The sequence below is a fragment of the Chiroxiphia lanceolata genome, chromosome 11 (assembly GCF_009829145.1).
Source record: "Chiroxiphia lanceolata isolate bChiLan1 chromosome 11, bChiLan1.pri, whole genome shotgun sequence".
NCBI classification, from domain to species: domain Eukaryota; kingdom Metazoa; phylum Chordata; class Aves; order Passeriformes; family Pipridae; genus Chiroxiphia; species Chiroxiphia lanceolata.
Genome location: NC_045647.1, coordinates 12894646 through 12908682, shown reverse-complemented (window position 1 = coordinate 12908682; position 14037 = coordinate 12894646). Strand labels below are relative to the sequence as shown.

Below are 14037 nucleotides of genomic sequence, written 5' to 3'. Positions count from 1 at the left end.
CTTTGCCCAACTTCTCTCTGAGTAGAAGTGTCAAGACCATGAAATTCTAAGAGAGCCCTGCTGCCCTAATCAGTTAAAAGTCCACTGACAAAGGCAGGCCATGTTTTCTTATAAAAATGTCTTTGCCCTGAACTGTCTAATGAAAACAGTATATATTTAACTCTGTATATTCTTCTCCTGCACAATACATTACAAAAATAAATATGGCCACAGGGTATTAGTGAACAATCCAAGTTCTCTACAAGCACAGCTTAATGGGTTTGTAAACAGAATGCCAGGGCAGACTAAAGTTATTGGTTGGCATAAACTACTCCATAAGATTACTAATTTATCCAAGACCTTGATTTATCCAAGGTCTCAAAAAGAAGTCAGAATTAAGTGCAAATATCCCAAAGCCATGCTTCACACTAAACTGACAAAATAGTTGAAAAGGGAGGTGAAATAAAGACTTTCTAAGGATACCTCTGTAATTTCTTGTTTTTCATCTGCTGCAAAAAGATTGGGTACCTCCCCAGTGTTGAGGACACTGTCAACATCTTCTAAAAAGCTTTCTTCTTTAATTTGTGCATCTGTGATTAGAAATACAGTTTTCAAGCCTTTTACACCTGCACTCTTCAGAAGTCTCTGAAAACACACGACAGTTAAAACATTGTACATTCCAAAACAGCTTTCCTCAAAATTGAGGTAAAATGTAGACAGGTTATTAATACTCACTTTCAGATCTTCTCTCCACTCATTTGTACCATAGGTCTTAGAAATCTCTGGTTGAAAAACCCACATTCTTGCCATGAATGCTGCCAGGCGGGTCAAGGACTGCCGGCCACTCCCTCCCATTCCAACCAGCAAGGCATTGCCCCCCGGCTGCTTCAGGACACGGCTTATCCGAGACAGATGTTCCAACATGTACCTACATTTGAAACGTGCCTATTACCAGAATGGCACAAACACATTTACATTTGTGCACCTACAAAGCTGTGAAACAAATAAAGAAGTAGCATCTCCAAAAGAAATTTCTTAATGTGGGGTGGGGGGAAGCTGAGAGGAAGAAGAAAAAAGAGAGTGGGTAGGCACCACAAAATAAAGTAAAACCAACAATTTTTCTATTATACAAATATCAGTCTTCAGTTAAATTACTACAAATTACAAAACAGAATAGGCAGTGGTAAGAACAGGAACACTATAAGGATAAATGCAACAAAGGAAACAAAAATCAGTAATTCTCTACTTCAAAATCATAGCGGTGTTGCCAATTTTAACTTTCTTTAAGTATAACAGTTTAAAGATCTTTTTAAAGTAACCACTGGGGGAAAAATCGGTTACATCAACAAACATCTCCCTTCCCTCTCCCTCTGACAGTGTTTTATAACTTATACATGAATAGATATTGGAACAACATCTTCAGAAAGCAGGACCTGCACATACTGAAAGTCCTTGTGGAAATACAAGCACAGGTTACCAGGGAACATGCAGGAAGGTCTACAGGACATCACCTGCTGAAGCACAGGGCATGGGGGAATTAAAGTAAGCTGAGCAGAAGTTAAAAATGGTTTCAATAACACTTGCAAGCATTTCAAGAAAGATAAATTCTTGTTTATTTTTACTGGTTAGAAAAATAATCAAATTCAGATGTTATTAATGAGATTGAACTCTAAGGCTACAGTCAAACATGTTCTCCCGGCTGCTATTCAGTGAGGTCACTGGGACATTGCTTCTACACTCAGGAACTGGCCTCTGATCAGAGGCTGCCAGCTCTTCAAACTCCCAGCCTAGCTGGATATACAGGTACTCACAAATCCAGCTTGACAAAATGACCTAGACTAAAATAAACTGCTATTAGAAGAGTTTAAATTAATCCTAATCCCATTCATGAAGTATCTCTGCATGTCAAGTCACGTTGGCAAACAGGAAGAGGCAGTAATCTTCAGCAATGGGGAGGAGAAAGGATTTGTGACCTCCTGATCTGTCTCGGTTGTAGCTCTGCCTGATCACAAGTCAAGGTGACAACAGGGGCCTGCAGAGTCTAGAATTCCCCAGGATTAGCTGCAGCACCATCTGGGTACGTGCCAAACGTGGGGCAGGGCTGTGCTGCATAACAACAGAGCAGACAGAGAGCCATGACTGTGCCACATCCCGCTCCTAGAATCCTTGTCTCTGGGAAATGAAAGGCCAGTGGCTGCAGGGAAGGCTGACACCCAACTTTGCTGGTAACAAAGGCCTAGCAGAAGTACAGCACCCACCTGATTCGGTGCACAATGTTTCTGTAACAACTAAAGAAAATATTCAAATCCCCTCCTTAGGAGAAAATTTTCTCATTATTTATTTTCAGGTAGAAAAAGCAGAGCCGTAAGAGCAAAATCAGTTTACTTTCATCCAAAAAGGTGTAACACCATAAACAGTTTTATGGATGTATTAAGGGGAGGAGATGTACCAAAAACCACAGTCCACAAAATTGAATATACTGAATAATCAACTACTCCTTAAAGCTCTTAATAATACAGATCACACATACCTGAAAACAACAAGGTTCATTCTTGTTTTCTGGGTTTGATTATATTCATCCAGACACTGCTCCACAACTTCACCAAACTCCTCAATGCTTGGAACCTCAATATAAAGTCTTTCATCTCCCTCAAGTTCTGGAACCATGTAGTCACCAAAACACAAACTTCTCATGTTTTCTTCTGTTACCTATGGTAAATATGCAGCAAATTATGAAGTGAAGTTAAATATTTAATTCCTCACTGGAATTTTAGAAAACAAAGGAGAATTTAGACAAATACTCCAGACACAAGGAAAAGCACTCCAGAATATTCTGACTCATTGAAAACATCCACCTCAAAATTCTTAATTTGTTCTTGGGAAACAATTGGCTCAAATAGCCACTAACAATCTCATAATCATGAGCTTCAGAGTACATCAAATTTATACAGATGTATATTATGAAATGGGCAACTAAGACCGCAGTCATTTCTTCTATACACCAATGAAATTACAGAGGAAGAAAAAAATGAAGAAGAGAAAAAAGGAAGAGAAGGCATAAAATATAACATGATTATATGACATAATCACAGAATGCTGTTTGCCACACAGTAACTCAGTCACAAGCTAAATTTAAAGAGAGAATGTCTCCCTCTGCTGTAAATCAGGTCTCTGGAAGTCCATTTAAGAGTATCAAGAGAATCAAACTTCCAAGCACATTCGATCCAAAATTTCACCTGTGATTGAGGAACTTTCTAGTCCTAAATCTGTAAGAAAAGCAATCATTTTGCCACAGGTTAAATGTGATACTCACAGGCGCCTTTCCTTGCTTCAGGTGTGCAAAAACTGAATCAAATGTTTCTTTGAAGTGTTCTTTCACAATATTTGTCACTAGATTGAACAACCAGGCTCTATCATCATCTTCCACCAGACGGTCATAGAAGACACGGAACACCTCATGGACAAACAGCCGAATCATGACACGTTTGTTTTCCACGGAATTTTTCTTAATGAGCAAACAGCCATGGATAACACGGGAAAAGTCACGCAGGTTGAATGTATAATGGGATTTGGCCGGTGTGGGCAAAAGATTTTTGATGGCTTTCTTGTACACCTTCAGATAATAACAACAAAGAACAACAAAGTCAACAAAACAGTAACAGCGACTATGTTATTATAATAGTTCTTAAATGTCTTCTAAAATTTTATTTCTCCAAGATATGCATTTCATACTTAAATCTGTGTGATATGCATTTCATACTTAAATCTGTGTGATGTCCTCCTTGAAGTGAAGTATTAAATGACATGTAATGGTAACTTCCTAGATTTTCACTTGTTTAAATCTATTGTTTGCATATCTACAAATTATTCAAAATGAAACAGAGTCAGTAAAAAAGTTGAAGGAATAGGTAGATGAAGAAAAGTGTGCTATGTTTTGCCCTAATTTGGAACATGTCAGCTGTTGTTAGCTCATGCTGTTATGACAGAAATAGTGTAATTTCTTGCTACATTGAACATAAATAACATGCTGAGGTGAATACTGAGAGAGGGAACATTTAATCTGTCTGTATGTACCCAAAGGTGAAGACACCTATCAAACATTAGCTTGTTAAAAAAAAAAATCACAGTAAAAATCAAGTTTTACAGGCTTGACTATATCCATTGTACTGCATACACAGTTCACCTGCTGTCTCATGTCCAAAGCCAATTCCAAAGCTCAGTTCTTCTATCACATACTTTAGTCCTAGGAGTTGGAAAGTGCTCCTCACCAGATGAAAATCCATGTTAGAACAGATTCTCTAGCAGGCAAATGCATAAGAGTTTAACAGCATAAACTAATTCTGATGCAGTCTGATGAGAAACACGTGTCTGACTGTGTCAAAAGACAACGCTCTCAAATTGACCCAAGATGGATCCTGACAAAATGGAATGTTCTGCATATGTAGTCAAATGCATTCAAATCACTAGTAGCTGCTACTATAATTTTCTGTTTAATGATGCAAAACTTCCAAATTTCTTGTGAATTACTTTCTTCTTTGTTTTGGAAGGATTAATTGAACTGACAGAGATGTCTAGTGGCAGTAGTCAGTCAGCCTTGTGATTGATTTATACACAGAATGTATTATCTAATGATATTTCTCAAATACCAGCTCTGCAAGACCTTGGAATGAGATGGATTGGGTCTTGAGTACATCCCTGGGATAAGCAGAACAAGCATAAAAGTCAGAGTAAGGCCTCAGTTCTGCAGCAGCAGGAAGTCACAGCATCTGTGAAACTGGAGCCATTTGATCTTGCCTTTGAGGCTGATGAGATTTTCTGTCAGAATTTTTCAGTGGTCAAGTATTAGTCACTTAATGCCTTTCCATGGAGAATACCTATGGCAGGCAACAGATCTGTTCACAGTGATACTGCTTTCTGCTACACAATGTGCCAGCAGAGCTGGACTTTGATATTGTGTCTGTAAGTTAAACACTCCTTTGCAAAAATGTCCCAAATTGCCATTCCTTTTTTATGCACGTGGTACATTGCAAATGAGATACTCACTAAAATCTGTAATAAATCTTCACAAATCATTTAGAAATTCCATACAGCTGGGCCTAATGACTTTCCATTTCACAACACTTCTGTGACATTCTGGCACACTGGAGTCAGACCCAAAAAATCTGCATGTTCATGCCAACTTCCTCAGCCTGCTGTGATGTGCCCACCATTAATGTAAAAACTGAGAGAGGAAGCAGGAAAGTGGAGAGGTGCTTTCTTCATTCTTGGTCTCTCTGAGAAGGAATTTTGGAAGGGTTGCAACTGATACTTTCATTTTGACTTTGCATGTGACAGCTTCCAGTGCCTGTCAGGCCCCAGAGAGATTCCAGTCTCACCTGCATGACATTATGTGGTGCAAGTACCACAGAACCCACTTTAACACAAATTCAAAGACCATATTCCAGAATGAGAAGGTTACTATGATAATAAATACTAAGACAACTTTGTCAAGGCAGATGAGGCTGTGTGTTAAAAAGAATAATGAACAAAATACTTCAAATCTCTGCTTCACCAACTAAATTATTATAGAGCCAAAGGAACTGTAATGAACAAATTGAAGGAATTTCCTATATGGTATTTGCCTCTTACCTCTAAGGTGGCAGTGACAATTTGATTCCCAATTGTGGAGAAGTCAGAAGGGAAGTCATTAGTCCTTAGGTAAAGAGCTACCACGGTGGAGAAGATGCGGATCATGGTTTCATCACTGAAAGAATTAATGGTGCAAATGTTGAAGTGCCGCAAAAACCGAGGAGTGATGGGATTCCTGCCCCCACCTGGAGGGCCCATGGCAGCCAGTAACTGGATGTCCACGAGGGTGATTTTGGAGGTGTCCTTTAAATCATACCTTCAAAATGAAATGCAATGCAATGTGGCATTTAGGTACAGATATAACACCTTTTGTACAGCTCAGATGCATCGATATTACAGAAGCGCTCTCTGCAGGCATAACAGAGGTAATTAAAAATACTTTGAAAATAGAGTATGGACTATGTAATATTACAGATATTTCTATATATTTTGTATTTAGAAAAAAAATCTTCCCTCACCAAGAAACCAAAGAACAACTAGTCCTTTAACTGTGTGCCAGTTAATCTCAACATATCAAATGCTGGCCTGAAAGATTATTTGTTTAAACTGGGTTACATAAAACCTGATATGAAATTTTGACATGAATATTAAAACTGTAATGTGGCAAGAGAGAATATCCCTATTCGAGAGTAACAGATATCTGAGCAGTGCCTGGAATTGCAAGAGTAACTGAGAAGTGCCTGGAATGATAGAATAATCCAGACTGGAAGGAACCTCAGGAGACCACCTGCTCCAATCTTCCAATCTAAGCAAAGCCAAAAACCTCAAGAGCAAGGAAGACCTTCAGCTTATTTTATTTCATGCCTATTACCAGAGTTGATTTCACCCTTAACTTAAAAAAGTATTTTGAGATCTTGTGGAAAAAAAAAATTGATGACTAATAGAATCATGGATGATAGGAAAAACCAATGTAAGGATTAAAATAAAAAAATTTATATAAACTGCATATATATATGTATAGAAAACTGCTAACTCACTCCAAGGAGCAAAAGAAAGGAAAAGAACAAGAAACTGCACTGGAAAAATAAAAACAATTAAAAACACAGACATAAAATAATAAAATCAAGGTGTAAATGAAAAATTTATTTAATATATCCTAATGCTGCTGAAGGCCAGCAGTAAAACATTCTAAAAAACTCAAAACAAAATTGACGATCAATTTCCTAAAATTGACAGCAATATACAAGTTGCTTCAACTTTAAATAATGTATTTTTATATAAACTAAATCTATCCTAACATTTACAAACCACTACAGAAAAGTTTTGAAAATAAAATTCAAGGGAATAAATAATTGTAACAGCAAGTGCAGCAACAAAATTTCAATTGTATTTCAAATAATTACCAAAATCCATGGTCAGAGAACTGTCTTAAAAGTTCTATAGGAGGCTGTGCCCCATACTTCTCCAAAGCAGGCATGTTCATGTCATCTACAAAAATAATGCACTTTTTTCCCATTGGAGGGCCAAAGACTCCTTTGCGCCTCTTGTCCAGCCTGGCCATGATAATGTTCTAGAATGCAAACAGGAATATCAAAAACATAGATTAAATATTCACATACTTAATCTTTTTGAAACTTAAATTATCTGTTCTACTAACCTGGGTCTGGTTGGCACTGGTTCGAGCTGAAAAGTTAATGAAGAAGGGAAAGTAGAGCTCCCTTTCCAAGTTGTTCATTAACTTGTCCTTGACATACACAGACTTCCCAGTACCTGTTGGTCCCACTAGGAGCAGAGGTCTGCACAAAGAGAGGGAGAAGGCACAGGAACTGCAGAAACCTAACATTGCAAACTAAGTGCAATTAGAAGTCAAAGGTTTTACTAACTTGCCCTTTTTGTTCTAACTCTAAAAGCATGACATGCCTAAAGAAGAAACTAAAGTGTTTTAACATATCCATTAAACCCTTTCATAATTTTAATTTGCTTCCACCATTAAGAAAATGAGAAGAGAAAGAAACCTTTCTCATTCCCTCATTCTGCTGGTGGTGGAGTACAAGAACATACATGGGAGTTAAATTTCTCCTGATAGGTTTTGCATTAGTCCAAACTTCATAAAGCTTTCAGGTTTTGAATTTAACCTGAGGTTGTTTTTTATTTCACTCTCTTACATGACCTGACCATGGCTAATATAACTGATTTTTATATGATTAATCAAAGGAAAAAAATTAAAATATGTATTTATTTACCAAAGAAGAAAGAGGGTACAAAACCTCTCTGGGCTGTCCTAACAACATCATCAGAATGAGAAGACTAAAATGAAATAACAAGGTTTCATAAAAATACCAAAACCAGACTTTAAGGTAAATTGTATTGTTTGCAGTAATGTTTATTTTTAAAAGGCCAAATAAACTTTGAGGGTTTGATAAAAACAACAATTCAAGGGAAAGAATAAGAGATATTTCTACCCATGACCAATACTTCAGAAATTTGTATTGAAGCAACTCACTTTCCATGGGTAATGAAGAGCTCTAACAAATAGGTATATCGAACTGTGTCCATAGTTGGGACTATAATATCTTGAATCTTCACATTTTTATCACTGTGACTAATTTGTTCAATAAATGCATTCCAATGAACCCAACTTCCTTTGCCTTTCAGCTAGGAAGAAACACAGGTGTAAAATAGATTGGTGTTATACATATGAAGGGTTTTCTCTACTACTTGACTTTTGAAAAATTAAAATAATTAATTTTAATAGATTAGTGAATCTTCAGTGTTTTGGAAGTTCATACATCTAGTTTGTTTTACCTCAGCAAAAGAATACTTTCAGGTGTTAAAGTCCATACCTAGACTTAGACTCACTTCTTTTCTTAAAAGTTTTATTCAGCAAAACCAACCAAACAATCAACCCCACGCAGAAAACCACAACAAAAACCAAGAAAGAACATTTCTAATAGATACTATAAACAAAATTGTAACATAAGTAAACTACCTATAAGTTTAATATCCTGCTTTCCCTCTGGACAGTCCCCATTATTCCTTCTATATGAAAGCAGATTTGAGGCTGTCAACTTTGCTTTAGAAATATAATGTGGCACTTTTACAAATATAACTGAAATGTACATATTGTTATTTCCTTAAAAAAACTGGTCAGCACACTAGTATTTGAAAGAGAAAAAGGAATGAAAAATGCACCGTGGGATTTAATCCAACACCAACACACTAAAACACCCAAGAAGCTTTGCAAAGTTAAAATATCCACCTAAGTTGTATTTTCCTTCCATTTCTACTGCAAGGATCTATTCAGTGAATGCAGAAGCAGCCAATCCTACCTCATACACGTAGTCATAGACCAAGCCTTTCTCTTCAAAGGGACACTCCCATTTTCCCACACTTGTTGGTACAGTATCTGTTGCAGATTCCTCAGACAAAGTGTCCCTCAAGAAATTATCAAAAATTATCCTGCTGTCACCATCACAAGTCCCGCCAATGGACCAGACTGTGGCAAAAGCAAAGCAACCCTGCAAGGGTAAAAAGATTAGCAATTGTCTAAAAAATTGACATTGCGTGAATGTTGTACAGTCTGATTAACAAATCTAATTCTGACAAATACTGCTAAGCAGAGAAGTGTTACAAATTGCCCTTGAATAGCCTTGGTCCAAAGAGATTTAGAAGTCTGATTAAAGACAGAGTACACAAAAGTCTTATTCAAGGATATGTATATATACAAGGATATGTATATAAAAAATAAAGGCCACTGAACTAAAGCATTATGTCACATTACAAAGTCTGAGAAGAGTTCTAATCACGAATCAGGATCTAGGGATTTTCTAATTCAATTTTAAATAACTACTTTTACATTCTGTTTTCTTCAGTTTTTCCTAAGAACAATCATACAGTCAGACAGAGGATCCAACTATTTTAACAGTTAGAAAACAATCTTCCCAAGGAAATTTTGCTCAAACACCCAAGCCAATCCTTGTTACATGAACTTTTATTTCCTCGAAGGGAAAGAAGACATTTTGCTTTAGCTAATTCTTTGGTTAGTTAAAAAGCACATTTAACAGAAACACTATCCCAGTTAATTGGAAAAATAGTAACATTTTGGATCATATTTGTTACTTGTGAGACTTCTGTCTAATCTGGGCACCTCCAGAGTATGGGGAGAGAGAGCAAGGAGGTAGTGAAATTGTTTCACAAGCTTCCTATTCCCAAATTAAAGTGGGTTTGATTGGTACAATTGTTTTGAAAACCAGCACCTGCAGGAACAAATATATATTTTTCTTCAGATTAAAAAACCAACCATGATCCAGGCACGGATGTTTTTGTTGGTGGGATCTTCTTGCACAGTTGGACAAATCAACATTTCAAAAAGCCGTGTGAGAGCTACTACAACATTGGTGTTGCTTGTAGGTACCAGTTCCTAAGAGATTCAAAGGGCTGGGTGTTAGACTTGACATGCTCAGGTAATTTATCTTTTGGAGTTAAAATACTAAAAGAATTAGATCATTAGCGGTTTCTGAACAAATATTAGAAGGCAAGGTATACACTGGCTTTTACTCAAAAGATCATTTACCCTCCAATATTCCTGAAATGTCAAGACCTTTAGTTTATTAACCACGTCCATGTGACAACTACAATCATACATCTTAAACCAAAACAAACCCCAGATAAGTAACTACAGCAACACATGAGCACTATGTCACACCAAGTTCACAGGGAACTACACATATATTTCCCCTAACACTTAAAAAAGTACTTCCCTATTCAACACGACATCTTTAAAGAAAAAGAATGTACAAAATTCTCTCGGGAAGACTTTTTATTCAGTGTTTTAATTACTTACTTTACTTTTGAAAGTACTATCAAGTTTGAAGTCTTAGCTGACATTCTCATTTGAGCTTTCCAAACTGGTCCCAAGAGCTGCCTATTCATTCTAACTGTGCTTGTCATGAGACAGCAGTCACTCCCCACCAAGGGTAACAAACTGGGAATGGTCAGTAGCTACTGCAGGAAAAAATGGCAAAATATACCTTGCACTTTTTCTGACGGACTTTTAATGCTGGGGGTATCAACCAGTCAAAAAGTCCCTGCAGAAGATCTTGATGGTCCTTTGAGTTCAGAGGTTCAGGCAGTTTACTCAACCAAGAGGTAACAAGAGGCTCCCAACCCAGCTGAGAAGGTTCCAAATAAATCATGCCACAACGACTGACTGTAGCAGGCTAAGGGAAAACAGTACACCTCTTTTATTGTACATTTAATATACTGAACTTTGTTCTATAGTTTCATTAAAAATAAACTTACTGATGCCTGGGAAAGATCCATTGTTTCAAAAATAAGAGTCATCTGAGGGGACATTTGGATGACTTCCCCACTCATCAAACAAAGCTTGAAAGAAAAAAAAATCACATGCAAGATTAAAAAAAAACCAACTAGTTGTAAATTACATTCCCTATTATGGAGAAGAATATTTTCAAACTGTCACATTGTTTTATTTAGGCCTTGATTCCCGCTGGCTGATACCTTTTTGTTGTCATCCAGCACCGTGTTCATGCTTTCTATCCACAGAGTGTCGATGGGGCCATCAAAGATCACCCACTTGCGATCAGGGGTCTCGGACAAGGCGAATTCCCTGAAGGTTGTAGCGACGACACCATCTGTCCACTAGAGGGGGTGGACGTGGGAATGGCGAGGGAGACAAAGAACAGAGAGTTCAACCTGAGCCTCCAGTCACAGACACCCTTCCCTTTGCTTTCCAACATCCCTCCCTTTTCATTCTTCTCTCCTGTTCTGCAGAGAGCAACGCACGACTTAACAGTTTCACTGGGGGTCATGCAACATCAGCAGATTTTAAAAGAGAGTCTTTTTCACTTGAAAAAAAAATATTGTAACAAAAAAGACCAGCAATTCAATTTATTGAAACTTAGAAGTGCTTCTGCTCTGCCTTGAATCTCTTTCTCCCCAGTCACCCTAATTTTTACTATTTCACATTCTCTTATCCATATTGTTCCTTCTCCAAACCTAAGTTTCATGAGTTCATAAATTTTTCTACATAGTTTTTGCATTACTTTGATTATACAGATTAAGAATAGACAGAGAAATTAATACAGCTAAGTTTGATATGATTTCTGAGCATGGATGTAACCATGTTAGGATGATGACCTTCAAAATCGTATTGCTCTTTTTTTTTTTCATATTTCAACCTATATAACTGCATACATGTTTGGCACAGCATTTCTATATATTAATTAAAAACAAGCAATAAAAGTATAGTCAAAATAAAATTTACAATTGTGTTCTCATCTGTGTTTAAAATCATGAAATCACAAATTCAACAGTTTACTATCCAGAATAATGGAGGTCTGACATATGCAGAAAACACTATTTTTTGAACATACATTACCTCATGGGATATTGGATCAAACTGCCCAAAAAGCTGACCCATAGTGACCGATTTTGGATTCATAGTTCTATAAATTACTTTTTCTTCTTCACCATAACCACGCTTTTTCATAAGAGACAGTGTATTTGCCAACACATGGAGAACTTTGGTCTTCCCAGAAAAAGGTTCCCCTACCAGCATGAAGCTGTTAGATGGAAAAAAACCCTGCTATTAAAAAATTTGTCTTCCAATTTAGACTTTTACAGATCACATGAAGGCCAACAGTATCAAACACATGCTTAAAGCTAATTTTCACCTACTTTTCAAAAATCAGAGCAAGTAAATTTGCTTTGTATATACAAAACATCATTTCAGCAAAACCAGTTTATTTGCACATGCACTGTATGCATGTTATCCTCTAAAACTTAGATTTTATGACCACACTAGTTCAATTCTTTGCTGAATGAGATTACTTTGGAGTTTCACTTCAGTGTAGGCAGAGTTTTTAACACTGGAAGAACACAAACAGAAAATTTTTGTAGTCATCCAGCAGAGGGATGTGACTATAACAAGGTCTCAGAGAGAAGATTAATTAATGAACTGAATATTAACCATCATGTGGCTAATGTCACATTGTATATATTTTCTCCACACAGTTGTTATTCTGTAATAAAAGCTTGGAATAAAATGGCACAGATCTAACAACTAATATTTTAATATAGACAAACTTTCACAATCCTAAATCCATACTGATATCAACACCTAAAATCACTACACATGTGAGGCTATTTCTGATATCAAGAAGGGTACAATTCCCCAGACAAACAGGCACAAGAATTTTGGGACATTAAAAGCAGTATCAGTGATCAACTGTTTCAATTCAAATAGGAACATTTTGCCACCCTTAAGATCTCTTATAACTTCATATAAAAAACTGCTACAGTCTAAGTCAAAATTATAAAAGATACTGCTTGTGAAACAGTGATGAGAATCTTACCCATGTCTAACAATCATCATTTCATATGTCTGTATAATTTTCTCCATAAAAGTTGTTACAGGTTGGACATTATGTTGAATGCAACATTCGTTGGCACATTCCAGAAAATCCTGAAATCAAAACAGATCACAATCTTATCATTGCTACAATTTAAATTACTGTCTTGGACTACAGCAAAACAGTCTATGCTCATCAATAAGGGTTTCAAATTAATTAATAACTGCAATACTACTAGTCAGAATATAGCAAACTTTCTGGGGAAAAAAAGTAACTTCTGTACTTTATGTGCTAAAACAGGATTTAACCACAATTTTTATCTTGAGGAGAAGGTATATCACCATCAGGAAAACAGTTGTATGCTTTGGAACAATACACTTTTATCAAGATTGTAGTATTTATTTGAAACTTAAAAGCTAATCCATTTTGTCTTTTCCAACATACTCATCTTCTTCCCAACCATCCTCCTACAAAGGAGCTGTGCTTTAAGTATTGCTATAAATAAAATACAAACAGAAAGTTTAATCTCATTAAATTATGTCCAAGAATGAGGAAAGAAATCAGTCAGAGCCTAAAATTTGGTAAATCTGCAGGTCAGCTTCCAATCTGTAGGACACAATCCCTCTGAACGTAAGGGAACTCAGATGTGGACTAAATTCAGCACAGATAAAAGAATTTTCTTTGGTACTGAGTTTCATTGCAAATATTCAGCAATTTTTCTCATCTTGCAATAACTCACTAAATTAATTGTACTTGGTTAAAAAGCAAATCACCAAAAACCAACCAACAATGATTATGACCAAGGAAAAATTACAAGAGTACTTACATTGTAGTCTGCCTCAGGAAGCTTAATTCCAGGAAATAAATCACTGGTTATACCCATGAACAGAGGTATATCATGGGACAAAAATTTAGGCTCATTCACATCTTTAATGGATCTAAGAAGCTAGAAAAAACAAATATACATTTTACTGTTCCTGTTCACAGACACAGAATAAATTGTTCAGCAACTAAAATAATCTAATATGTAACAGATTAATTCATTAAGTGGTTCCTTTAATAAGCAGTTAAGCCCAACTGTGCCATTTGTGTATTTTATTGTCTTCATTTCACGAAT

General features: G+C 36.4%; 1 protein-coding gene across 1 annotated transcript in view; it reads right to left on the bottom strand.

Annotated features, from left to right (window-relative positions):
* The window catches only part of DNAH12 (dynein axonemal heavy chain 12), a 60119-nt gene that overhangs the window by 23231 nt on the left and 22851 nt on the right, over positions 1–14037 (bottom strand). The window contains 16 exon segments of the mRNA XM_032699095.1: positions 463–624; positions 715–907; positions 2510–2688; positions 3293–3592; positions 5608–5863; positions 6951–7117; positions 7205–7343; positions 8051–8202; positions 8877–9065; positions 9848–9967; positions 10578–10766; positions 10849–10932; positions 11068–11208; positions 11948–12131; positions 12924–13033; positions 13747–13866. Coding sequence (XP_032554986.1) covers positions 463–624; positions 715–907; positions 2510–2688; positions 3293–3592; positions 5608–5863; positions 6951–7117; positions 7205–7343; positions 8051–8202; positions 8877–9065; positions 9848–9967; positions 10578–10766; positions 10849–10932; positions 11068–11208; positions 11948–12131; positions 12924–13033; positions 13747–13866 — 2685 coding nt within the window.